The 27,857-nt window shown below is 43.7% G+C and overlaps 1 long non-coding RNA gene and 1 gene segment (V, D, J or C); one reads left to right on the top strand and one right to left on the bottom strand.

Annotated features, from left to right (window-relative positions):
• Nucleotides 1-7,154: 7,154 nt before the first annotated feature.
• Nucleotides 7,155-27,857, bottom strand: part of LOC137373109 (uncharacterized) — a 57,306-nt gene continuing 36,603 nt past the window's right edge. Inside the window, exon 2 of the long non-coding RNA XR_010975585.1 lies at nt 7,155-7,215. This is a non-coding gene — a long non-coding RNA (uncharacterized lncRNA). The remainder of the gene's footprint in view (nt 7,216-27,857) is intronic.
• Nucleotides 11,692-27,857, top strand: part of LOC137373108 (Ig kappa chain V region Mem5-like) — a 60,748-nt gene continuing 44,582 nt past the window's right edge. Inside the window, 2 exon segments of the V gene segment in view lie at nt 11,692-11,802; nt 11,989-12,294. Of these exon segments, the coding sequence occupies nt 11,754-11,802; nt 11,989-12,294 (355 nt within the window).

The following is a 27,857-nucleotide window of genomic DNA, read 5'->3' as shown; positions in this document are numbered from 1 at the left end:
GTTCCTGAGTACACAGACTGGATTGTGAAGTGTGATGTATCTGAGTACACAGACTGGACTGTGAAGTGTGATCTACTTGAGTAAACAGACTGGATTGTGAAGTGTGATGTATCTGAGTACACAGACTGGACTGTGAAGTGTGATCTACTTGAGTACACAGACTGGACTGTGAAGTGTGATGTACCTGAAAACACAGGCTGGAGAGCAGAGAGAGGGCTCCCAAGTTTCCCGATGTGACACTGGAGACATTAATAGAGGAGGTACAAAGGAGGAGAGAATCAATGTTTGCACAAGAAGCCAGGAGGCCCTCAAAGCAAAACTCTCAGAAGAGAATGGGAGCGATGACCAGGGAGGTCAATTCCTGGAGTCTGGACCTGAGGACCTGACAGCAGTGTCGCGAGAAGTTCAGTGACCTCACAGGGTGGTCAAGGTCAGTGAATGTATCTTCACAGGACATCTCCCACCAAGCACAGCACCAACCTCTCCTCCTGCTCATTGTACCACACCCCCATCACTCACCCAGTAACAATCCCGAGCACTCAGGATTCACTCCTGACAGTCAAATACTCCACCTCACCCTCACACACCCACCAATGCATCCTAACCGCAACCCCCACCCCCTGAAGAACCATGGTATCTCTGCTCCTACCCACCTCCACTGTTCATGCCTCTGTCATCCTTGAAGCCCCTCCCTCCCCTGGCATTCTGTTTGGCATCATTTAAACTGCAGCAATATTATTCAGTTCAGATTTCCTTTAAAAGGGACAGCCTGCCTTTAAGAAGAGCAGCCTGGCTGCAAAACATGGTTTGTGAACAACACAACTGGGACCCTCTGAGGAACACAGAGGCTGTCATCAGCATCTGTAAACAATTTCTGCTCATCTTGTTCACATCTTGTTAACTTAATTCTGCTTATTGTTAAAACATGAAATCAACATCTCAACATTGTCCAACTTTAGCACAGCCTGTCTGCATATATTACTCAACAGGATATATCTTTACTGACAAGGAGACCTTTTTAAATATAATAATGACACATTTCTGATAATCATATTCATAAAGTTTTTATTCTCCCTTTCATTAGTTCTATGCTCATTGACACAATGCTGTGGTTTCTACTTTGCCAAATGTAGTAGCCATTTGTAATGTTTTTGGTGCTGTTCAAATTTATTTCATCAAACTTACACTTAAAATATGCAGACATTATTCTGAATGGTATTAAATGTAACAAACTCAGGTCTGACTCCCAGCAGCTCAAATAGAGGGAGGGATGGAGCTCAGACAGAGGGAGGGATGGAGCTCAGACACAGGGAGGGATGAAGCTCAGATAGAGGGAGGGATGGAGCTCAGACAGAGGGAGGGATGGAGCTCAGACAGAGGGAGGGATGGAGCTCAGATAGAGGGAGGGATGGAGCTCAGATAGATGGAGAGATGGAGATCAGATAGAGGGAGGGGTGGAGCTCAGACAGAGGGAGGGATGGAGCTCAGACACAGGGAGGGATGAAGCTCAGATAGAGGGAGGGATGGAGCTCAGACAGAGGGAGGGATGGAGCTCAGACAGAGGGAGGGATGGAGCTCAGATAGAGGGAGGGATGGAGCTCAGATAGATGGAGGGATGGAGATCAGATAGAGGGAGGGATGGAGCTCGGATGGAGGGAGGGATGGAGCTCAGATAGAGGGAGGGATGGAGCTCAGACAGAGGGAGGGATGGAGCTCGGACACAGGGAGGGATGAAGCTCAGATAGAGTGAGGGATGGAGCTCAGACAGAGGGAGGGATGGAGCTCAGATAGAGGGAGGGATGGAGCTCAGATAGATGGAGGGATGGAGATCAGATAGAGGGAGGGATGGAGCTTGGATGGAGGGAGGGATGGAGCTCAGGGAGGTGTGTATCTGAGAGGAAAGAGGATGTCCCTCCACCAATCCATGCAGCTCCCTGCTCCCCCATCCTGACGACAGTCTCCACTATTACAGTTCGATGGTTTTCACCTTGTACGTTTTACTGATGTGATGGATGAATGGAGCCTTGGCTGGAGACGGCACTGGATGGACGGAGCCCTGGCTGGAGCCTGCACTGGATGAATGGAGCCCTGGCTGGAGACTGCACTGGATGAATGGAGCCCTGGCTGGAGACTGCACTGGATGAATGGAGCCCTGGCTAGAGACTGCACTGGATGAATGGAGCCCTGGCTGGAGACGGCACTGGATGAATGGAGCCCTGGCTGGAGACTGCAGTGGATGAATGGAGCCCTGGCTGCAGACTGCAGTGGATGAATGGAGCCTTGGCTGGAGACTGCACTGGATGAATGGAACCCTGGCTGGAGACTGCACTGGATGAATGGAGCCCTGGCTAGAGACTGCACTGGATGAATGGAGCCCTGGCTGGAGACGGCACTGGATGAATGGAGCCCTGGCTGGAGACTGCAGTGGTTGAATGGAGCCCTGGCTGCAGACTGCAGTGGATGAATGGAGCCTTGGCTGGAGACTGCACTGGATGAATGGAACCCTGGCTGGAGACTGCACTGGATGAATGGAGCCTTGGCTGGAGACTGCACTGGATGAATGGAGCCCTGGCCTGGAGACTGCACTGGATGAACGGAGCCCTGGCTGGAGACTGCACTGGATGAATGGAGCCCTGGCTGGAGACTGCAGTGGATGGATTAAAGGAAAATGTACATTTTAAATACAGTAACTCAGAGACTAGTCAGGGAGGGCGGGACAGTAACCAGTTCATGTTGACCAAGAGCCCGAGTGGTGAGTTTCTGGTTAGAAACTGGACCTTCTGCAGCTTATCCTGGGTAACAGCTCAATCATTAAATAATGACCAGTTAAAACAGAGGAAACCCATTTATTATTAACACACACTGACACAATTATAATCACACCAGAAATAGGAGCAGGGGAGGCCATTCGGCCCTTTGAATCTACTCCACCATTCAATATGATCATGGCTGGTCTTCTCACTCAATTCCACCTTCCCGTACTATCCCCTATTCCTTAATTTCTGTTGTAACCAAAAATGTATGGACCCCTGTCTTCAATATACTCAAGGACTGAGCATCCACAGCTCTCTGGGATACAGAATTCCAAAGATTCCAAAGATTCACAACATCTTGAGTGAAGAAATTTCTCCTTATCTCAGTCCGAAATGGCCGACCCCTTATTCTGAGACTGGGACCCCTAGTTCTAGATTCCCCAGCCAGGCGAAAACATCCTCCCAGTATCTACCCTGTCAATCACATTACAAATTGTATATCTTTCAATCAGATCACCTCTCATTCTTCTACATTTCAGGGAATAATGTCCCAGTCTACTCAATCTCTCCTCATAGGACAATCCCCTCATCCCAGGAATCAGTCTGGTGAATCTTTGCTGCACTCCTTCCAAGGCCAGTATATCCTGCCTTAGGTAAAGAGACCAAAACTGTCCACAGTTCACCAGGTGTGGTCTCAGCAAGGTCCGATCGAACTGCAATAAGACTTCTTCACTCTTACATGTGGGGAGGTGGTGGTGTAGTGGTACTGTCACTGGACGAGCGACCCAGGGTATTACTCTGGGGAGATGGGTTCAAATCCCATCAGTGCAGAAGGTGAAACTTGCATTCAGTTAATAAATCTGGAATTAATGATGGCTATGAAACCATTGCCGATTGTTGTCAAAGCCCATCTGGTTCTCTAATTCCCTTTAGGGAAGGAAATCTGCCATCCATACTTGGTCTGGCCTATATGTGATTCCAGTCCCAATGCGTTTTATACTTAATGCCTTCTGAGATGGCCTAGCAAGCCACTCAGTTGTATCTAGTTGCTACAAAGTCAATAAGGAATGAAACTGGACGGACCACACATCATTGACCTGGGCACCAGAAATGACAACGAAAAATCCAGTCCTGTCAACCCTGCAAAGCCCTCCTTCCTAACACCTAGGGATTGTGCCAAAATTGGGAGAGCTGTCCCACAGACTAGTCAAGCAACAGCCTGACATAGATATACTCACGTAATCATACCTTGCAGACAATGCCCCAGATACTGCCATCACCATCCCCATCCCCGCCTATGTCCTGTCCCACCGGCAGGACAGAACCAGCAGAGGGGACAGCACAGTGGTATACAGTTGGGAGGGTGTCCTCAACTGTGACTCCAGACCCCATGAAGTCTCATGGCATCAGGTTAAACATGGGCAAAGAAACCTCCTGCTGATTAACACCTACTGCCCCCCTCAGCTGATGAAGCAGTACTCCTCCATGTTGAACAGCACTTGGAGGAAACACTGAAGCTGGCAAGGGCACAGAATATACTCTGGGTGGGAGTCTTCAATGTCCATCACCAAGAGTAGCTCGGTAGCACCACTACTGACTGAGCTGGCCAAGTCCTAAATGACATAGCTGCAAGACTGTCTGCAGTAGGTGGTGAGTGAACCAATAATAGGGTAAAACATACTTGACCTCATCCTCACCAAGCTGCCTGCCACAGATGCTTCTGTCCATGACAGTATTGGTCGGAGTGACCACCGCACAATCAATGTGGAGACGAAGTCCCGTCTTCGTATTGAAGATACCCTCCATAATGTTGTGTAGCACTAGCACCGTGCTAAATGGGATAAATTTTGAACAGATCTAGCAACTCAAAACTGGGCATCCATGAGGCACTATGGGCCATCAGCAGCAGCAGAATTGTACTCAATCACAATCTGTAACCTCATGGCCTGGCATATCCCCCACTCTATCATTACCATCAAGCCGGGGGATCAACCCTGGTTCAATGAAGAGTGCAGGAGGGCATGCCAGGAGAAGCACCAGGCATACCTCAAAATGAGGTGCCAACCCGGTGGAGCTACAACACAGGACTACTTGCCTGCCAAACTGCGTAAGCAGCATGCGATAGACAGAGCTAAGCAATCCCATAACCAACGGATCAGATCTAAGCTCTGCAGTCCTGCCACATCCAGTCGTGAATGGTGGTGGACAATTAAACAACTAACTGGAAGAGGAGGCTCCACAAATATCCCCAACCTCAATGATGGGGGAGCCCAGCACATCAGTGCAAAAGATAAGGCTGAACCATTTGCAACAATCTTCAGCCAAAAGTCCTGAGTAGATGATCCATCTCAGCCTCCTCCTGAAGTCCCCAACATCACAGATGCCAGACTGCAGCCAATGCGATTCACTCCGCGTGATATCAAGATACAACTGAAGGCACTGGATACTGCAAAAGCTATGGGCCCTGATAACATTCCAACAACAATACTGAAGGCCTGTGCTCCAGAACTTGTTGCGCCCATAGCCAAGCTGTTCCAGTTCAGGTACAACACTGGCATCTACCCTGCAATGTGGAAAATTGCCCAGGTATATCCTATACACAAAAAGCTGGACAAATCCAACCCGGCCAATTACCGCCCCATCAGCCGACTCGCAATCATCGGTAAAGTGATGGAAGGTGTCATCAACAGTGCCATCAAGCGGCACCTGCTTAGCAATAACCGGCTCAGTGACGCTCAGTTTGGGTTCCGCTAGGGCCACTCAGCTCCTGACCTCATTACAGCCTTGGTTCAAACATGGACAAAAGAGCTGAACTCAAGAGGTGAGGTGAGAGTGACCGCCCTTGACATCAAGGCAGCATTTGACAGAGTATGGCATCAAAGAGCCCGAGCAAAACTGAGGTCAATGGGAATCAGGGGGAAACCCTCCACTGGCTGGAGTCATACCTAGCACAAAGGAAGATGGTTGTGGTTGTTGGAGATCAATCATCTGAGCTCCAGGACAACACTGCAGGAGTTCTGTAGGGTAGTGTCCTGGGCCCAACCATCTTCAGCTGCTTCATCAATGAGCTTCCTTCAATTATAAGGTCAGAAGTGGGGATGTTCGCTGATGATTGCACAATGTTCAGCACCATTTGTGACTCCTCAGATACTGAAGCAGTCCGTGTAGAAATGCAGCAAGACCTGGACAATATCCAGGCTTGGGCTAATAAGTGGCAAGTAACATTCGCGCCACACAAGTGCCAGGCACTGACCATCTCCAACAAGTAAGAATCTAAATATTTTCCCTTGACATTCAATGGCATTACAATCGCGGAATGCTCCACAATCAATATCCTGGGGGTTACCATTGACCAGAAACTGAACTGAAGTAGCCATATAAATACCGTGGCTACAAGAGCAGGTCAGAGGCTAGGAATCCTGTGGCGGGTAACTCACCTCCTGACTCCCCAAAGCCTGTCCACCATCTACAAGGCACAAGTCAGGAGTGTGATGGAATACTCTCCACTTGCCTGGATGGGTACAGCTCCAACAACACTCAAGAAGCTCGATACCATCCAGGACAAAGCAGCCTGCTTGATTGGCACCCCATCCACAAACATTCACTCCCTCCACAAGAGACCTACAATGGCAGCAGTGTGTACCATCTACAAGATGCACTGCAGTAAGACACCAAGCCTCCTTAGGCAACACCTTCCAAACCTGTGACATCTACCACCTAGATGGACAAGGGCAGCAGATGCATGGGAACACGACCACCTGCAAGTTCCCCTCCAAGTCACACACCATCCTGACTTGGAACTATATTCCCATTTCTTCACTGTCGTTGGGTCAAAATCCTGGAACTCCCTTCTTAACAGCACTGTGGGTATACCTACCCCAAATGGACTGCAGCGGTTCAAGAAGGCAGCTCACCATCACCTTCTCAAGGGCAATTAGGGATGGACAATAAATGCTGGCCTAGCCAGTGATGCCCACATCCCATGAATGAATAAGAAAAAACATGTACAGGAGCTGACACAGAGTCTATCTCTCTCTCTCTCCATCTCACTCTCTCTTTCTATCTATCTCTCTCAATCTCTGTCCCATCCTCTACCTCTGAAGGTGTTCTATGGATGTGAGTGTTTAATATAAGGTGGTGTTTGTCAGTATATTTTCTCTACTGTATGGTTTATGAACATGGTGAGAGGGGATAAGGGGTCTGTTCTTTGATGTGAGGCAGTGATGTCTGTCCCAGTGACTCAGACTGTGATGCTGTTGTTTTCTGTGACTGACACTATGATATCGATTGTAATTTCACTCAGTGTGACAGGAGGTTACATGGCTTGATCAGTGGTGAGGGCGGAGCAGACTGAACAAGGAGCTGTAATCATCAGTCACTGCCGAACACCTTCACACACACCGCACAGTCCGGAAACTTCTTCACTAAATATTCTTTCAGCTCCTTAATTACAGCCCTGGACCTGAAAAAGGAAAAAGAGAAAGACATCTTTTAGAGAGGGTCCTGGACACAATGTAGACTGTGCATTACCCACTAATGACACTACCTCCATATTTAACTCATTGTTTAAACTCCAGCACACCTCCTGTTCCAATCCACATGTTTCAGCCAAAAAGCAGTATAATTCTGCAGCACAGGAGGAGGCCGTTCAGCCCTCGTCTCTCTGACGGCTGTTTGCTTGAGTAATTCACGACTAACATCTCAGTTTAACATCTGTTTTGGGGAAGTTATTTGAATCTGTTATTAGGGACAGAATGACTGACAAATATAAACTGATCAGAGAGAGTCAGCACGGATTTAAAAAGGGTGAAACATGTTTAACTAACCGAGTTGTATTTTTTGAAGCGGTCACTAATGTGGTCGATAAGGGAATGTCTATGGATGTTATTTATATGGATTTCCAGAAGGCATTTGAGAAGGTTCCACACAAGAGACTGTTCGCAAAATGGAAGCATATGGAATGTGAGGAAATGTTTTGACATGGGTAAGGAATTGGTTAGGAGGTAGGAGACAGAGAGTAGGGATAATGTGTATTTACTCCAGTTAGCAAGCTGTGAATAGTGGTGTCCCCAGGGATCTGTGCTGGAGCCTCAACTTTTCACGATATTGATCAATGACTTGGATGAAGGAATAGAGACATCTATCCAAGATTGCTGATGACACTAAGTTCAGCAGCTTGGAGGAGGTTCCAGAGATAGGGAGGGATTTGATAACAAGGATGAGAATTTTAAAACTGAGCCATTGCCGAACCAGGAGACAATGTTGTCCAATGAGCATCGAGGTGATGGGGGAACAGGACAGGACTTTCTGCGAGTTCGAACGCAGGCAGCAGAGTTTTAGATGAGATCAAGTTTACAGTGGGTAGAATGTGTGAGACCTGTCAGGAGAGCATTGGAATACTCAAGTCTAGAGGTAATAAATGCATGGATGAGGGTTTCAGCAGTGGATGAGCTGAGGTGTGGTAGAAACTGGTAATGTTAGCAATGTGGAAATAGGTGGTTTTAGTGATGATGTGGTTTATGTGGTCAGTAACACATCTCAGCATCAACTACAATGCCATGGCTGTGAACTGCCTGGTTCAGTCTCAGACAGTCCCTGGGAGAGGGATGGAATCAGTGGCTCGGGAATGGAGTTTGTGATGGGGACCGAAGACAATGGCAGATGGAGTTCAATGTGGACAGTGTGAGGTCATCCAGTTTGGACCTGAGAAAGATAAATCAGAGTAATTTCTAAATGGTGAGAAGCTGAGAACTGTGGAGGAACAGAGAGATTTAAGGGTCCAAGTACAGAAAGTACTAAAATCTAGTGACAGGTACAAAACATATTGAATAAGGCTAATGGAATGTTGGTCTTTCTATCAAGGGGACTGGAATACAAAGGGGTTTTACTCCAGTTGAATAAAGCTCTGGTTTAACTGCATCTGGAGTAACTGTGTTCAGTTCTGGGCCCCGCACCTCAGGAAGGAGAGATTGGCCTTGGAGGGGGTGCAGCACAGATTCACCAGAATGATACCGGGACTGAAAGGGTTAAATTATCAGGACAGATTGTATAGACTAGGCTTGTATTCCCTTGAGTTCAGAGAATTTAGGGGTGATCTCATTGAGGTATTTAAGATGAATAAAGGATTAAAATGATTCAGAGAGATCAAGAGAAACTGTTTCCTCTGGTGGGGGAGTCAAGAGTATTCAGAGAATTCACTAAACAATCAGCTTTGATCTTCCCAATGTGTTTCCCAGTGAGACTGGGTCCTCAGTGCTGACTGCTCTCAGCTGCTGTTATTTTCACTGATTGGACGGTTATTATTAGAGACTCAGACCACAGCAGAAATCCCCAATGTAAAAAATAACTGCAAAGACTGTCAGTTCGGAAGATTGAAACTTAACCAACAGAGGAAGTGAAAGAAGGAGCTTGGAGCAGCTGGACGTTTGTTAATGACACGGGAGAAAACTGTGAACCGCACACACTATCTAGAATTTTACAGCACAGAAGGAGGCCATTCAGCCCATCGTGCCTGTGAGCTACCCAATTAGTCCCACTGCCCCTCTCTAGCCCTATAACCCAGAAAATCTTTCCTTTTCAGGTATATCTCCAATTCCCTTATCGAGACCTGGGCCCACAGTACGAGACTGTCCCTAACCTGGGCTCGAAATTGGCATCTCATTCATTCATTGGAAGACAAAATGCCTGGTGTGGGAAATGGAGCTCAGGACTCCGAACATTCCCTCTCCCCTCCTGAGCGACACTTCATGCTGGGGTGACAGTTCCATGGGCCCCGACAGCACATTCCTACCTCACCCACTTCCCCATTCTGTGTCTATAAGCCTGGACCCTGTCAACAGGATATTTGACTACAGGGACCATCACCACTGTATCCAATTCTGTCCCCACCCGAAATCCACACCCAACTTGAATTTATATAGCGCCTATAATATACAAAACGTCACAAGATGCTTCACAGAGCTGCAGTATGAGGAACGGAGGAGGTGGTGAGGGGTCTTTAGGAAGAGTGATCAAAGGCTTGGGTGAAAGGATAGAGTTTGATGGAGCAGAGAGAGACCTGGAGAGGGAGAGGGATTAATGGCGGGAGTTCAGAGAGCAGGGCCGAGGCATCTGAAGACCCTGCTGTCAATGGTGGGATGAAGGAAGCAGCGATGGGCAGGAAAGCAGTGTCAGAATATGGAAGAGTGAGAGAGGGAATGTGAGTCTGCAGCAGGAGGCAAAGGTAGGGAGGAGTGAGGCCATGGAGGAAAACAGAGGCCCATGTTTGCTGGTCCCTATTGGATGCCCAGTAGGAAGGAGGCCCATGTTTGCTGGTCCCTATTGGATGCCCAGTAGGAAGGAGGCCCATGTTTGCTGGTCCCTATTGGATGCCCAGTGGGATGGAGGCCCATGTTTACTGGTCCCTATTGGATGCCCAGTAGGAAGGAGGCCCATGTTTGCTGGTCCCTATTGGATGCCCAGTAGGAAGGAGGCCCATGTTTACTGGTCCCTATTGGATGCCCAGTGGGAAGGAGGCCCATGTTTACTGGTCCCTATTGGATGCCCAGTGGGAAGGAGGCCCATGTTTACTGGTCCCTATTGGATGCCCAGTGGGAAGGAGGCCCATGTTTACTGGTCCCTATTGGATGCCCAGTGGGATGGAGGCCCATGTTTACTGGTCCCTATTGGAGGTCCAGTGGGAAGGAGGCCCATGTTTACTGGTCCCTATTGGAGGACCAATGGAACATGGACACTATGGTTGATGTGGAGGACAGCTCCTTCATGTTGTAAATGTTTGATTGTCCGCCCCTCATCCCAGTAAAACTCCAATGACCTGGAGCCTGACCATGGAAGGGGATGGAGACGGGAAGGGATTTGAACATGTTATGAGCTGACAGGATGGGGCAGTGGGTCAGACTCTGTCCTGTCCCTCCAGCTCACACTGATGGGGTGAGGATCTCCTCTCTCTGCTGGGCCTTCATGAAATGAGCTTTCTGTCCAAACCAGTCCCATTGAGAATAGACCAACAGCACAGAACTGCCCTAAATTTAACAATAATCTGCCAGTCTTACTGAGAGAGGCCAAAGCATGGTCACTGTGGGTAATGGGGCCTTACTCCAGGAGAAGGCATGTTTCTGGTGTCAAGGGTTAACATCCATTGGTGGGGCAGAGCAGAGGGAGTTTTACCCTTCATTTAACTGTGCTCCACCTGGGAGACTGTGGGAAAGAGAGAGTGAGGTGGAGGCTGTGAGACAGAGAGAGATAGAGGGGGAGACATTTAACTGCTGCACCAGGCCTCAAAGTGTTCCAGTCTCCAGTAATAACTCCTGTTTTAGAGATCAGTTACAGAATTACAGAACAATGGAGGGTGGGAGAGAGATGAGTAGGCAGAGGAACAAAGACAGAGAGATAGAGAGATGGGGAGGGAGAGAGACAGAGACAGGGAGACAGGGAGAGGAGGAGAGAGCAAAATAGGGAGAGTGAGATTGGAAGAACAAGATGGGGAGACAGGCAAAGAGTGAGGGAGAGAGAGATGAGTAGGCAGAAAGACAAAGACACAGACAGAGAGAGATACAGACAGAGAATGAGGGAGAGAGAGCGGACAGAGAGCAGGCAGAGAGACAAAGAGTGAGAGGTAGGGATGGGGAGAAGCAGAAAAAGAGAGAAAGAGATATGGAGAGAGAGACAAGGAGAATGAGGGAAGGGGAGTGAGAAAGATTTCAGGAGGGTGGGGGAGAGAGAGACAGTGAGTGAGAGGGAGAGGGCAAAAGAGGGAAAGGGATTGAGATAGGAGATAAAGAGGCAGAGAGAGAGGGGGTGAGAAATAGAAGGAGGGAGGTAGTGAGGGAAACAGAAAGAGAGAAGAGGAAGTGAGAGTTGCTGACGTGCCTTTCTCTGGGTGATACCATTTACATACTGAGAAACAGGCAGTCAGACTCTCACAGGCTGCAGCTTTATAAAGCAGAGCCCAGTGAAGGGAGAGTTTATCAGTAACCAGGCACAGAGACAGGAGCAGGCACCATGATTTCACCCATCCAGCTGATCTGGCCTCTGGCATTCTGCGTCGCAGGTACAAATCTCTCTCCTTCCACGGTTAATATTTTCCTGCTGTTTGTTTCAGTCCAATTCTACTGACTTGTGATTGGAGAGAAAATGCTGAAACATGAGGAGCGGTCACTGTCTCTAATAATATCTCATTTTACAGGGTCTTTCTGTGACAGTTCTTACTTCACTCTGTTTCTCTATTACCCCTCAGGTATCAGTGGAGACACCATCATCATGACCCAGTCTCCACCGGCACTGTCAGTGACACTGGGACAGACCGCAACGATCACCTGTACGGCCAGCCAGTCCGTGAGCAAGTATGTAGCTTGGTATCAGCAGCGAGACGGTCAGAAACCCACTCTCCTGATCTATTATGCAACAACTCGATACACAGGAACATCCGAACGATTCACCGGCAGTCAACAGAACCTCAAATTCACTCTGACAATCAGTAATGTACAGAATGAGGATGTCGCAGATTATTACTGTCAGCAAGCTAAAAGCTGGTCTATCCACAGTGAGACAGAGCCTTACAAAAACCTCAATACACACAGTCCCACCTCCTGTCCTGACACATCCCACAGTTATATATAATATATAATAATGGACACACAGTCCCACCTCCTGCACTGACACATCCCACAGTTATATATAATATATAATAATGGACACACAGTCCCACCTCCTGTACTGACACGTCCCACAGTTATATATAATATATAATAATGGACTCACAGTCCCACCTCCTGTACTGACACATCCCACAGTTATATATAATATATAATAATAGACACACAGTCCCACCTCCAGCACTGACACGGCCCACAGTTATATATAATATATAATAATGGACACACAGTCCCACCTCCTGTACTGACACATCCCACAGTTATATATAATATATAATAATGGACACACAGTCCCACCTCCTGTACTGACGCATCCCACAGTTATATATAATATATAATAATGGACACACAGTCCCACCTCCTGTACTGACACGGCCCACAGTTATATATAATATATAATAATGGACACACAGTCCCACCTCCTGGACTGACACGGCCCACAGTTATATATAATATATAATAATGGACACACAGTCCCACCTCCTGTACTGACACGGCCCACAGTTATATATAATATATAATAATGGACACACAGTCCCACCTCCTGTACTGACACGGCCCACAGTTATATATAATATATAATAATGGACACACAGTCCCACCTCCTGTACTGACACGGCCCACAGTTATATATAATATATAATAATGGACACACAGTCCCACCTCCTGTACTGACACATCCCACAGTTATATATAATATATAATAATGGATACACAGTCCCACCTCCTGTACTGACACGGCCCACAGTTATATACAATATATAATAATGGACACACAGTCCCACCTCCTGTACTGACACGGCCCACAGTTATATATAATATATAATAATGGACACACAGTCCCACCTCCTGTACTGACACGGCCCACAGTTATATACAATATATAATAATGGACACACAGTCCCACCTCCTGTACTGACACGGCCCACAGTTATATATAATATATAATAATGGACACACAGTCCCACCTCCAGCACTGACACGGCCCACAGTTATATATAATATATAATAATGGATACACAGTCCCACCTCCTGTACTGACACGGCCCACAGTTATATATAATATATAATAATGAACACACAGTCCCACCTCCTGTACTGACGCATCCCACAGTTATATATAATATATAATAATGGACACACAGTCCCAGCTCCTGTACTGACACGGCCCACAGTTATATATAATATATAATAATGGACACACAGTCCCAGCTCCTGTACTGACACGGCCCACAGTTATATATAATATATAATAATGAACACACAGTCCCACCTCCTGTACTGACGCATCCCACAGTTATATATAATATATAATAATGGACACACAGTCCCAGCTCCTGTACTGACACGGCCCACAGTTATATATAATATATAATAATGGACACACAGTCCCACCTCCTGTACTGACACGGCCCACAGTTATATATAATATATAATAATGAACACACAGTCCCACCTCCTGTACTGACGCATCCCACAGTTATATATAATATATAATAATGGACACACAGTCCCAGCTCCTGTACTGACACGGCCCACAGTTATATATAATATATAATAATGGACGCACAGTCCCACCTCCTATACTGACGCATCCCACAGTTATATATAATATATAATAATGGACACACAGTCCCAGCTCCTGTACTGACACATCCCACAGTTATATATAATATATAATAATGGACGCACAGTCCCACCTCCTATACTGACGCATCCCACAGTTATATATAATATATAATAATGGACAGACAGTCCCACCTCCTGTACTGACACGGCCCACAGTTATATATAATATATAATAATGGACACACATTCCCACCTCCTGTACTGACACGGCCCACAGTTATATATAATATATAATAATGGACGCACAGTCCCACCTCCGAGACTGACGCATCCCACAGTGATATATAATATATAATAATGGACACACATTCCCACCTCCTGTACTGACACGGCCCACAGTTATATATAATATATAATAATGAACACACAGTCCCAACCCCTGCACTGACACGTCCCACAGTTATATATAATATATAATAATGGATACACAGTCCCAACCCCTGCACTGACACGTCCCACAGTTATATATAATATATAATAATGAACACACAGTCCCAACCCCTGCACTGACACATCCCACAGTTATATATAATATATAATAATGGACACACAGTCCCACCTCCTGTACTGACACATCCCACAGTTATATATAATATATAATAATGGATACACAGTCCCAAGCCCTGCACTGACACGTCCCACAGTTATATATAATATATCATAATGAACACACAGTCCCACCTCCTGTACTGACACATCCCACAGTTATATATAATATATAATAATGGACACACAGTCCCACCTCCCGCACTGACACATCCCACAGTTATATATAATATATAATAATGGATACACAGTCCCAACCCCTGCACTGACACGTCCCACAGTTATATATAATATATAATAATGGACACACAGTCCCACCTCCTGTACTGACACATCCCACAGTTATATATAATATATAATAATGGATACACAGTCCCAACCCCTGCACTGACACGTCCCACAGTTATATATAATATATAATAATGGACACACAGTCCCACCTCCTGTACTGACACATCCCACAGTTATATATAATATATAATAATGGATACACAGTCCCAACCCCTGCACTGACACGTCCCACAGTTATATATAATATATAATAATGGACACACAGTCCCAGCTCCTGTACTGACACGGCCCACAGTTATATATAATATATAATAATGAACACACAGTCCCACCTCCTGTACTGACACATCCCACAGTTATATATAATATATAATAATGGATACACAGTCCCAACCCCTGCACTGACACGTCCCACAGTTATATCTAATATATAATAATGGATACACAGTCCCACCTCCTGTACTGACACATCCCACAGTTATATATAATATATAATAATGGATACACAGTCCCAACCCCTGCACTGACACGTCCCACAGTTATATATAATATATAATAATGGACACACAGTCCCACCTCCTGTACTGACACATCCCACAGTTATATATAATACATAATAATGGATACACAGTCCCAACCCCTGCACTGACACGTCCCACAGTTATATATAATATATAATAATGGACACACTGTCCCACCTCCTGTACTGACACATCCCACAGTTATATATAATATATAATAATGGATACACAGTCCCAAGCCCTGCACTGACACGTCCCACAGTTATATATAATATATCATAATGAACACACAGTCCCACCTCCTGTACTGACACATCCCACAGTTATATATAATATATAATAATGGACACACAGTCCCACCTCCCGCACTGACACATCCCAAAGTTATATATAATATATAATAATGGACACACAGTCCCACCTCCTGTACTGACGCATCCCACAGTTATATATAATATATAATAATGGACACACAGTCCCACCTCCTGTACTGACGCATCCCACAGTTATATATAATATATAATAATGGACACACAGCCCCACCTCCTGTCCTGACAGATCCCACTGTTATCTAGAATATATAATAATGGGCTCACAGTCCCACGTCCTGTACTGACACATCCCACAGTTATATATAAGACATAATATTGGACACACAGTCCCACCTCCTGTACTGACACATCCGACAGTTATCTAGAATATATAATAATGGACACACAGTCCCACCTCCCGCACTGACACATCCGACAGTTATATATAATATATAATAATGGACACACAGTCCCACCTCCTGCACTGACACATCCCACATTTATATATGATACATAATAATGGACACACAGTCCCACCTCCCGCACTGACACATCCCACAGTTATATATAATATATAATAATGGACGCACAGTCCCACCTCCTCGACTGACACGTTCCACAGTTATATATAATATATAATAATGGACACACAGTCCCACCTCCTGTACTGACACATCCCACAGTTATATATAACATATAATAATGGACACACAGTCCCACCTCCCGCACTGACACATCCCACAGTTATATATAATATATAATAATGGACACACAGTCCCACCTCCTCGACTGACACTTTCCACAGTTATATATAATATATAATAAGGGACGCACAGTCCCACCTCCTCGACTGACACGTTCCACAGTTATATATAATATATAATAATGGAGACACAGTCCCACCTCCTTGATTTACACGTTCCACAGTTATATATAATATATAGTAATGGACACACAGTCCCACCTCCCGCACTGACACATCCCACAGTTATATATAATATCTAATAATGGACGCACAGTCCCACCTCCTCGACTGACACGTTCCACAGTTATATATAATATATAATAATGGACACACAGTCCCACCTCCTGCACTGACACATCCCACAGTTATATATAATATATAATAATGGACGCACCGTGCCACCTCCTCGACTGACACGTTCCACAGTTATATATAATATATAATAATGGACAGACAGTCCCACCTCCCGCACTGACACATCCCACAGTTACATATAATATATAATAATGGACGCACAGTCCCACCTCCTCGACTGACACGTTCCACAGTTATATATAATATATAATATTGGAAACACAGTCCCACCTCCCATTATGACACATCCGACAGTTATATATAATATATAATATTGGACACATAGCCCCACCTCCTGTCCTGACAGATCCCACTGTTATCTAGAATATATAATAATGGGCTCACAGGCCCAAGTCCTGTACTGACACATCCCACAGTTATATATAATATATGTTCATGGACACACAGTCCCACCTCCCGCACTGACACATCCCACAGTTATATATAAGACATAATATTGGACACACAGTCCCACCTCCTGTACTGACACATCCGACAGTTATCTAGAATATATAATAATGGACACACAGTCCCACCTCCCGCACTGACACATCCGACAGTTATATATAATATATAATAATGGACACACAGTCCCACCTCCTGCACTGACACATCCCACAGTTATATATAATATATAATAATGGACACACAGTCCCACCTCCTGTACTGACACATCCCACATTTATATATGATATATAATAATGGACACACAGTCCCACCTCCTGTACTGACACATCCGACAGTTATCTAGAATATATAATAATGGACACACAGTCCCACCTCCCTCACTGAAACATCCGACAGTTATATATAATATATAATAATGGACACACAGTCCCACCTCCTGCACTGACACATCCCACAGTTATATATAATATATAATAGTGGACACACAGTCCCACCTCCTGGACTGACACATCCCACAGTTATATATAATATATAATAATGGACACACAGTCCCACCTCCTGCACTGACACATCCCACAGTTATATATAATATATAATAGTGGACACACAGTCCCACCTCCTGTACTGACACATCCCACATTTATATATGATATATAATAATGGACACACAGTCCCACCTCCCGCACTGACACATCCCACAGTTATATATAATATATAATATTGGACGCACAGTCCCACCTCCTCGACTGACACGTTCGACAGTTATATATAATATATAATAATGGACACACAGTCCCACCTCCTGTACTGACACATCCCACAGTTATATATAATATATAATAATGGACACACAGTCCCACCTCCCGCACTGACACATCCCACAGTTATATATAATATATAATAATGGACACACAGTCCCACCTCCTCGACTGACACTTTCCACAGTTATATATAATATATAATATTGGACGCACAGTCCCACCTCCTCGACTGACACGTTCGACAGTTATATATAATATATAATAATGGACACACAGTCCCACCTCCTGTACTGACACATCCCACAGTTATATATAATATATAATAATGGACACACAGTCCCACCTCCCGCACTGACACATCCCACAGTTATATATAATATATAATAATGGACACACAGTCCCACCTCCTCGACTGACACTTTCCACAGTTATATATAATATATAATAATGGACGCATAGTCCCACCTCCCACACTGACACGTTCCACAGTTATATATAATATATAATAATGGACACACAGTCCCACCTCCCGCACTGACACATCCCACAGTTATATATAATATATAATATTGGACACACAGTCCCACCTCCTGCACTGACACATCCCACAATTATATATTATATATAATAATGGACTCACAGTCCCACCTCCTCTACTGACACAACCCACAGTTATACATAATATATAATATTGGACACACAGTCCCAACTCCTGCACTGACACATCCCACAGTTATACATAATATATAATATTGGATACACAGTCCCACCTCCCGCACTGACACATCCCACAATTATATATTATATATAATAATGGACTCACAGTCCCACCTCCTCTACTGACACAACCCACAGTTATAGATAATATATAATAATGGACACACAGTCCCACCTCCCGCACTGACACATCCCACAATTATATATTATATATAATAATGGACTCACAGTCCCACCTCCTCTACTGACACAACCCACAGTTATATATAATATATAATATTGGACACACAGTCCTACCTCCCGCACTGACACATCCCACAGTTATATATAATATATAATATTGGACACACAGTCCCACCTCCTGCACTGACACATCCCACAATTATATATAATATATAATAATGGACTCACAGTCCCACCTCCTCTACTGACACAACCCACAGTTATATATAATATATAATAATGGATACACAGTCCCACCTCCCGCACTGACACATCCCACAGTTATATATAATAGATAATAATGGACACACAGTCCCACCTCCTCTACTGACACAACCCACAGTTATATATAATAGATAATAATGGACACACAGTCCCACCTCCTGCACTGACACATCCCACATTTATATATTATATATAATAATGGACACAAAATCCCACCTCCCGCTCTGACACATCCCACAGTTATATATAATATATAATAATCGACACACAGTCCCACCTCCCGCACTGACCCATCCCACAGTTATATATAATATATAATAATGGACACACAGTCCCACCTCCTGTCCTGACACATCCCTCAGTTATATATAATAAATAATAATGGACACACAGTCCCACCCCCTGTACTGACACATCCCACTGTTATCTAGAATATATAATAATGGGCTCACAGTCCCACGTCCTGTACTGACACATCCCACAGTTATATATAATATATGTTCATGGACACACAGTCCCACCTCCCGCACTGACACATCCCACAGTTATATATAATATATAATAATGGACACACAGTCCCACCTCCTGCACTGACACATCCCACATTTATATATAATATATAATAATGGACACACAGTCCCACCTCCTGTACTGACACATCCCACAGTTATATTTAATATATAATAATGGACACACAGTCCCACCTCCTGTACTGACACATCCCACAGTTATATCTAATATATAATAATGGACACACAGTCCCACCTCCTGGACTGACACGTCCCACAGTTATATATAAGACATAATATTGGACACACAGTCCCACCTCCTGTACTGACACATCCCACAGTTATATATAATATATAATAATGGACACACAGTCCCACCTCCCGCACTGACACATCCCACAGTTATATATAATATATAATAATGGACACACAGTCCCACCTCCTCGACTGACACTTTCCACAGTTATATATAATATATAATAATGGACGCATAGTCCCACCTCCCACACTGACACGTTCCACAGTTATATATAATATATAATAATGGACACACAGTCCCACCTCCCGCACTGACACATCCCACAGTTATATATAATATATAATATTGGACACACAGTCCCACCTCCTGCACTGACACATCCCACAATTATATATTATATATAATAATGGACTCACAGTCCCACCTCCTCTACTGACACAACCCACAGTTATATATAATATATAATAATGGACACACAGTCCCACCTCCCGCACTGACACATCCCACAGTTATATATCATATATAATAATGGACACACAGTCCCACCTCCCGCACTGACACATCCCACAGTTATATATAATAGATAATAATGGACACACAGTCCCACCTCCTGCACTGACACATCCCACATTTATATATTATATATAATAATGGACACAAAATCCCACCTCCCGCTCTGACACATCCCACAGTTATATATAATATATAATAATGGACACACAGTCCCACCTCCTGCACTGACACATCCCACATTTATATATAATATATAATAATGGACACACAGTCCCACCTCCTGTACTGACACATCCCACAGTTATATATAATATATAATAATCGACACACAGTCCCACCTCCTGTCCTGACACATCCCTCAGTTATATATAATATATAATAATGGACACACAGTCCCACCTCCTGCACTGACACATCCCACAGTTATATATAATATATAATAATGGACACACAGTCCCACCCCCTGTACTGACACATCCCACTGTTATCTAGAATATATAATAATGGGCTCACAGTCCCACGTCCTGTACTGACACATCCCACAGTTATATATAATATATGTTCATGGACACACAGTCCCACCTCCCGCACTGACACATCCCACAGTTATATATAATATATAATAATGGACACACAGTCCCACCTCCTGCACTGACACATCCCACATTTATATATAATATATAATAATGGACACACAGTCCCACCTCCTGTACTGACACATCCCACAGTTATATTTAATATATAATAATGGACACACAGTCCCACCTCCTGTACTGACACATCCCACAGTTATATCTAATATATAATAATGGACACACAGTCCCACCTCCTGGACTGACACGTCCCACAGTTATATATAAGACATAATATTGGACACACAGTCCCACCTCCTGTACTGACACATCCCACAGTTATATATAATATATAATAATGGACACACAGTCCCACCTCCCGCACTGACACATCCCACAGTTATATATAATATATAATAATGGACACACAGTCCCACCTCCTCGACTGACACTTTCCACAGTTATATATAATATATAATAATGGACGCATAGTCCCACCTCCCACACTGACACGTTCCACAGTTATATATAATATATAATAATGGACACACAGTCCCACCTCCCGCACTGACACATCCCACAGTTATATATAATATATAATATTGGACACACAGTCCCACCTCCTGCACTGACACATCCCACAATTATATATTATATATAATAATGGACTCACAGTCCCACCTCCTCTACTGACACAACCCACAGTTATATATAATATATAATAATGGACACACAGTCCCACCTCCCGCACTGACACATCCCACAGTTATATATCATATATAATAATGGACACACAGTCCCACCTCCCGCACTGACACATCCCACAGTTATATATAATAGATAATAATGGACACACAGTCCCACCTCCTGCACTGACACATCCCACATTTATATATTATATATAATAATGGACACAAAATCCCACCTCCCGCTCTGACACATCCCACAGTTATATATAATATATAATAATGGACACACAGTCCCACCTCCTGCACTGACACATCCCACATTTATATATAATATATAATAATGGACACACAGTCCCACCTCCTGTACTGACACATCCCACAGTTATATATAATATATAATAATCGACACACAGTCCCACCTCCTGTCCTGACACATCCCTCAGTTATATATAATATATAATAATGGACACACAGTCCCACCTCCTGCACTGACACATCCCACAGTTATATATAATATATAATAATGGACACACAGTCCCACCCCCTGTACTGACACATCCCACTGTTATCTAGAATATATAATAATGGGCTCACAGTCCCACGTCCTGTACTGACACATCCCACAGTTATATATAATATATGTTCATGGACACACAGTCCCACCTCCCGCACTGACACATCCCACAGTTATATATAATATATAATAATGGACACACAGTCCCACCTCCTGCACTGACACATCCCACATTTATATATAATATATAATAATGGACACACAGTCCCACCTCCTGTACTGACACATCCCACAGTTATATCTAATATATAATAATGGACACACAGTCCCACCTCCTGGACTGACACGTCCCACAGTTATATATAAGACATAATATTGGACACACAGTCCCACCTCCTGTACTGACACATCCGACAGTTATATATAATATATAATATTGGACACACAGCCCCACCTCCTGTCCTGACAGATCCCACTGTTATCTAGAATATATAATAATGGGCTCACAGTCCCACGTCCTGTACTGACACATCCCACAGTTATATATAATAAATGTTCATGGACACACAGTCCCACCTCCCGCACTGACACATCCCACAGTTATATATAAGACATAATATTGGACACACAGTCCCACCTCCTGTACTGACACATCCGACAGTTATCTAGAATATATAATAATGGACACACAGTCCCACCTCCCGCACTGACACATCCGACAGTTATATATAATATATAATAATGGACACACAGTCCCACCTCCTGCACTGACACATCCCACATTTATATATGATATATAATAATGGACACACAGTCCCACCTCCCGAACTGACACATCCCACAGTTATATATAATATATAATAATGGACGCACAGTCCCACCTCCTCGACTGACACGTTCCACAGTTATATATAATATATAATAATGGACACACAGTCCCACCTCCTGTACTGACACATCCCACAGTTATATATAATATATAATAATGGACACACAGTCCCACCTCCCGCACTGACACATCCCACAGTTATATATAATATATAAGAATGGACACACAGTCCCACCTCCTCGACTGACACTTTCCACAGTTATATATAATATATAATAATGGACGCACAGTCCCACCTCCTCGACTGACACGTTCCACAGTTCGATATAATATATAATAATGGAGACACAGTCCCACCTCCTTGATTTACACTTTCCACAGTTATATATAATATATAGTAATGGACACACAGTCCCACCTCCCGCACTGACACATCCCACAGTTATATATAATATCTAATAATGGACGCACAGTCCCACCTCCTCGACTGACACGTTCCACAGTTATACATAATATATAATAATGGACACACAGTCCCACCTCCTGCACTGACACATCCCACAGTTATATATAATATATATTAATGGACGCACCGTGCCACCTCCTCGACTGACACGTTCCACAGTTATATATAATATATAATAATGGACAGACAGTCCCACCTCCCGCACTGACACATCCCACAGTTATATATAATATCTAATAATGGACGCACAGTCCCACCTCCTGTATTGACACGTTCCACAGTTATATATAATATATATTAATGGACGCACCGTGCCACCTCCTCGACTGACACGTTCCACAGTTATATATAATATATAATAATGGACACACAGTCCCACCTCCTGCACTGACACATCCCACAGTTATATATAATATATATTAATGGACGCACCGTGCCACCTCCTCGACTGACACGTTCCACAGTTATATATAATATATAATAATGGACAGACAGTCCCACCTCCCGCACTGACACATCCCACAGTTATATATAATATATAATAATGGACACACAGTCCCACCTCCTGCACTGACACATCCCACAGTTATATATAATATATATTAATGGACGCACCGTGCCACCTCCTCGACTGACACGTTCCACAGTTATATATAATATATAATAATGGACAGACAGTCCCACCTCCCGCACTGACACATCCCACAGTTAGATATAATATATAATAATGGACACACAGTCCCACCTCCCGCACTGACACATCCCACAGTTATATATAATATATAATAATGGACACACAGTCCCACCTCCCGCACTGACACATCCCACAGTTATATATAATATATAATAATGGACGCACAGTCCCACCTCCTCGACTGACATGTTCCACAGTTATATATAATATATAATAATGGAAACACAGTCCCACCTCCCGCACTGAAACATCCCACAGTTATATATAATATATAATAATGGACACACTGTCCCACCACCTGCACTGACACATCCCACAGTTATATATAATATATAATAATCGACACACAGTCCCACCTCCTGCACTGACACATCCCACAGTTATATATAATAATAATAATGGACACACAGTCCCACCTCCCGCACTGACACATCCCACAGTTATATATAGTATATAATAATGGACACACAGTCCCACCTCCCGCACTGACACATCCCACAGTTATATATAATATATAATAATGGACACACAGTCCCACCACCTGTACTGACACATCCGACAGTTATATATAATATATAATAATGGACACACAGTCCCACCTCCCGCACTGACACATCCCACAGTTATATATAGTATATAATAATGGACACACAGTCCCACCTCCCGCACTGACACATCCCACAGTTATATATAGTATATAATAATGGACACACAGTCCCACCTCCCGCACTGACACATCCGACAATTATATATAATATATAATAATGGACACACAGTCCCACCTCCTCGACTGACACTTTCCACAGTTATATATAATATATAATCAGGGACGCACAGTCCCACCTCCTCGACTGACACGTTCCACAGTTATATATAATATATAATAATGGAGACACAGTCCCACCTCCTTGATTTACACGTTCCACAGTTATATATAATATATAGTAATGGACGCACAGTCCCACCTCCTCGACTGACACGTTCCACAGTTATATATAATATATAATAATGGACACACAGTCCCACCTCCTGCACTGACACATCCCACAGTTATATATAATATATAATAATGGACGCACCGTGCCACCTCCTCGACTGACACGTTCCACAGTTATATATAATATATAATAATGGACAGACAGTCCCACCTACCGCACTGACACATCCCACAGTTATATATAATATATAATAATGGACGCACAGTACCACCTCCTCGACTGACACGTTCCACAGTTATATATAATATATAATAATGGACACACAGTCCCACCTCCCGCACTGACACATCCCACAGTTATATATAATATATAATAATGGAAACACAGTCCCACCTCCCGCACTGAAACATCCCACAGTTATATATAATATATAATAATGGACACACTGTCCCACCACCTGCACTGACACATCCCACAGTTATATATAATATATAATAATGGAAACACAGTCCCACCTCCCATTATGACACATCCCACAGTTATATATAATATATAATAATGGAAACACAGTCCCACCTCCCGCACTGAAACATCCCACAGTTATATATAATATATAATAATGGACACACTGTCCCACCACCTGCACTGACACATCCCACAGTTATATATAATATATAATAATGGACACACAGTCCCACCTCCCGCACTGACACATCCCACAGTTATATATAGTATATAATAAAAGACACACAGTCCCACCTCCCGCACTGACACATCTCACAGTTATATATAGTATATAATAATGGACACACAGTCCCACCTCCCGCACTGACACATCCCACAGTTATATATAGTATATAATAATGGACACACAGTCCCACCTCCCGCACTGACACATCCCACAGTTATATATAATATCTAATAATGGACGCACAGTCCCACCTCCTCGACTGACACGTTCCACAGTTATACATAATATATAATAATGGACACACAGTCCCACCTCCTGCACTGACACATCCCACAGTTATATATAATATATATTAATGGACGCACCGTGCCACCTCCTCGACTGACACGTTCCACAGTTATATATAATATATAATAATGGACAGACAGTCCCACCTCCCGCACTGACACATCCCACAGTTATATATAATATCTAATAATGGACGCACAGTCCCACCTCCTGTATTGACACGTTCCACAGTTATATATAATATATATTAATGGACGCACCGTGCCACCTCCTCGACTGACACGTTCCACAGTTATATATAATATATAATAATGGACACACAGTCCCACCTCCTGCACTGACACATCCCACAGTTATATATAATATATATTAATGGACGCACCGTGCCACCTCCTCGACTGACACGTTCCACAGTTATATATAATATATAATAATGGACAGACAGTCCCACCTCCCGCACTGACACATCCCACAGTTATATATAATATATAATAATGGTCACACAGTCCCACCTCCTGCACTGACACATCCCACAGTTATATATAATATATATTAATGGACGCACCGTGCCACCTCCTCGACTGACACGTTCCACAGTTATATATAATATATAATAATGGACAGACAGTCCCACCTCCCGCACTGACACATCCCACAGTTATATATAATATATAATAATGGACAGACAGTCCCACCTCCCGCACTGACACATCCCACAGTTAGATATAATATATAATAATGGACACACAGTCCCACCTCCCGCACTGACACATCCCACAGTTATATATAATATATAATAATGGACACACAGTCCCACCTCCCGCACTGACACATCCCACAGTTATATATAATATATAATAATGGACGCACAGTCCCACCTCCTCGACTGACATGTTCCACAGTTATATATAATATATAATAATGGAAACACAGTCCCACCTCCCGCACTGAAACATCCCACAGTTATATATAATATATAATAATGGACACACTGTCCCACCACCTGCACTGACACATCCCACAGTTATATATAATATATAATAATCGACACACAGTCCCACCTCCTGCACTGACACATCCCACAGTTATATATAATAATAATAATGGACACACAGTCCCACCTCCCGCACTGACACATCCCACAGTTATATATAGTATATAATAATGGACACACAGTCCCACCTCCCGCACTGACACATCCCACAGTTATATATAATATATAATAATGGACACACAGTCCCACCACCTGTACTGACACATCCGACAGTTATATATAATATATAATAATGGACACACAGTCCCACCTCCCGCACTGACACATCCCACAGCTATATATAGTATATAATAATGGACACACAGTCCCACCTCCCGCACTGACACATCCCACAGTTATATATAGTATATAATAATGGACACACAGTCCCACCTCCCGCACTGACACATCCGACAATTATATATAATATATAATAATGGACACACAGTCCCACCTCCTCGACTGACACTTTCCACAGTTATATATAATATATAATCAGGGACGCACAGTCCCACCTCCTCGACTGACACGTTCCACAGTTATATATAATATATAATAATGGAGACACAGTCCCACCTCCTTGATTTACACGTTCCACAGTTATATATAATATATAGTAATGGACGCACAGTCCCACCTCCTCGACTGACACGTTCCACAGTTATATATAATATATAATAATGGACACACAGTCCCACCTCCTGCACTGACACATCCCACAGTTAT

The sequence above is a fragment of the Heterodontus francisci genome, chromosome 8 (assembly GCF_036365525.1).
Source record: "Heterodontus francisci isolate sHetFra1 chromosome 8, sHetFra1.hap1, whole genome shotgun sequence".
Lineage (NCBI taxonomy): Eukaryota > Metazoa > Chordata > Chondrichthyes > Heterodontiformes > Heterodontidae > Heterodontus > Heterodontus francisci.
Note: the sequence above shows the minus strand (reverse complement) of the source record. Positions and strands in the feature narration are given on the sequence as shown.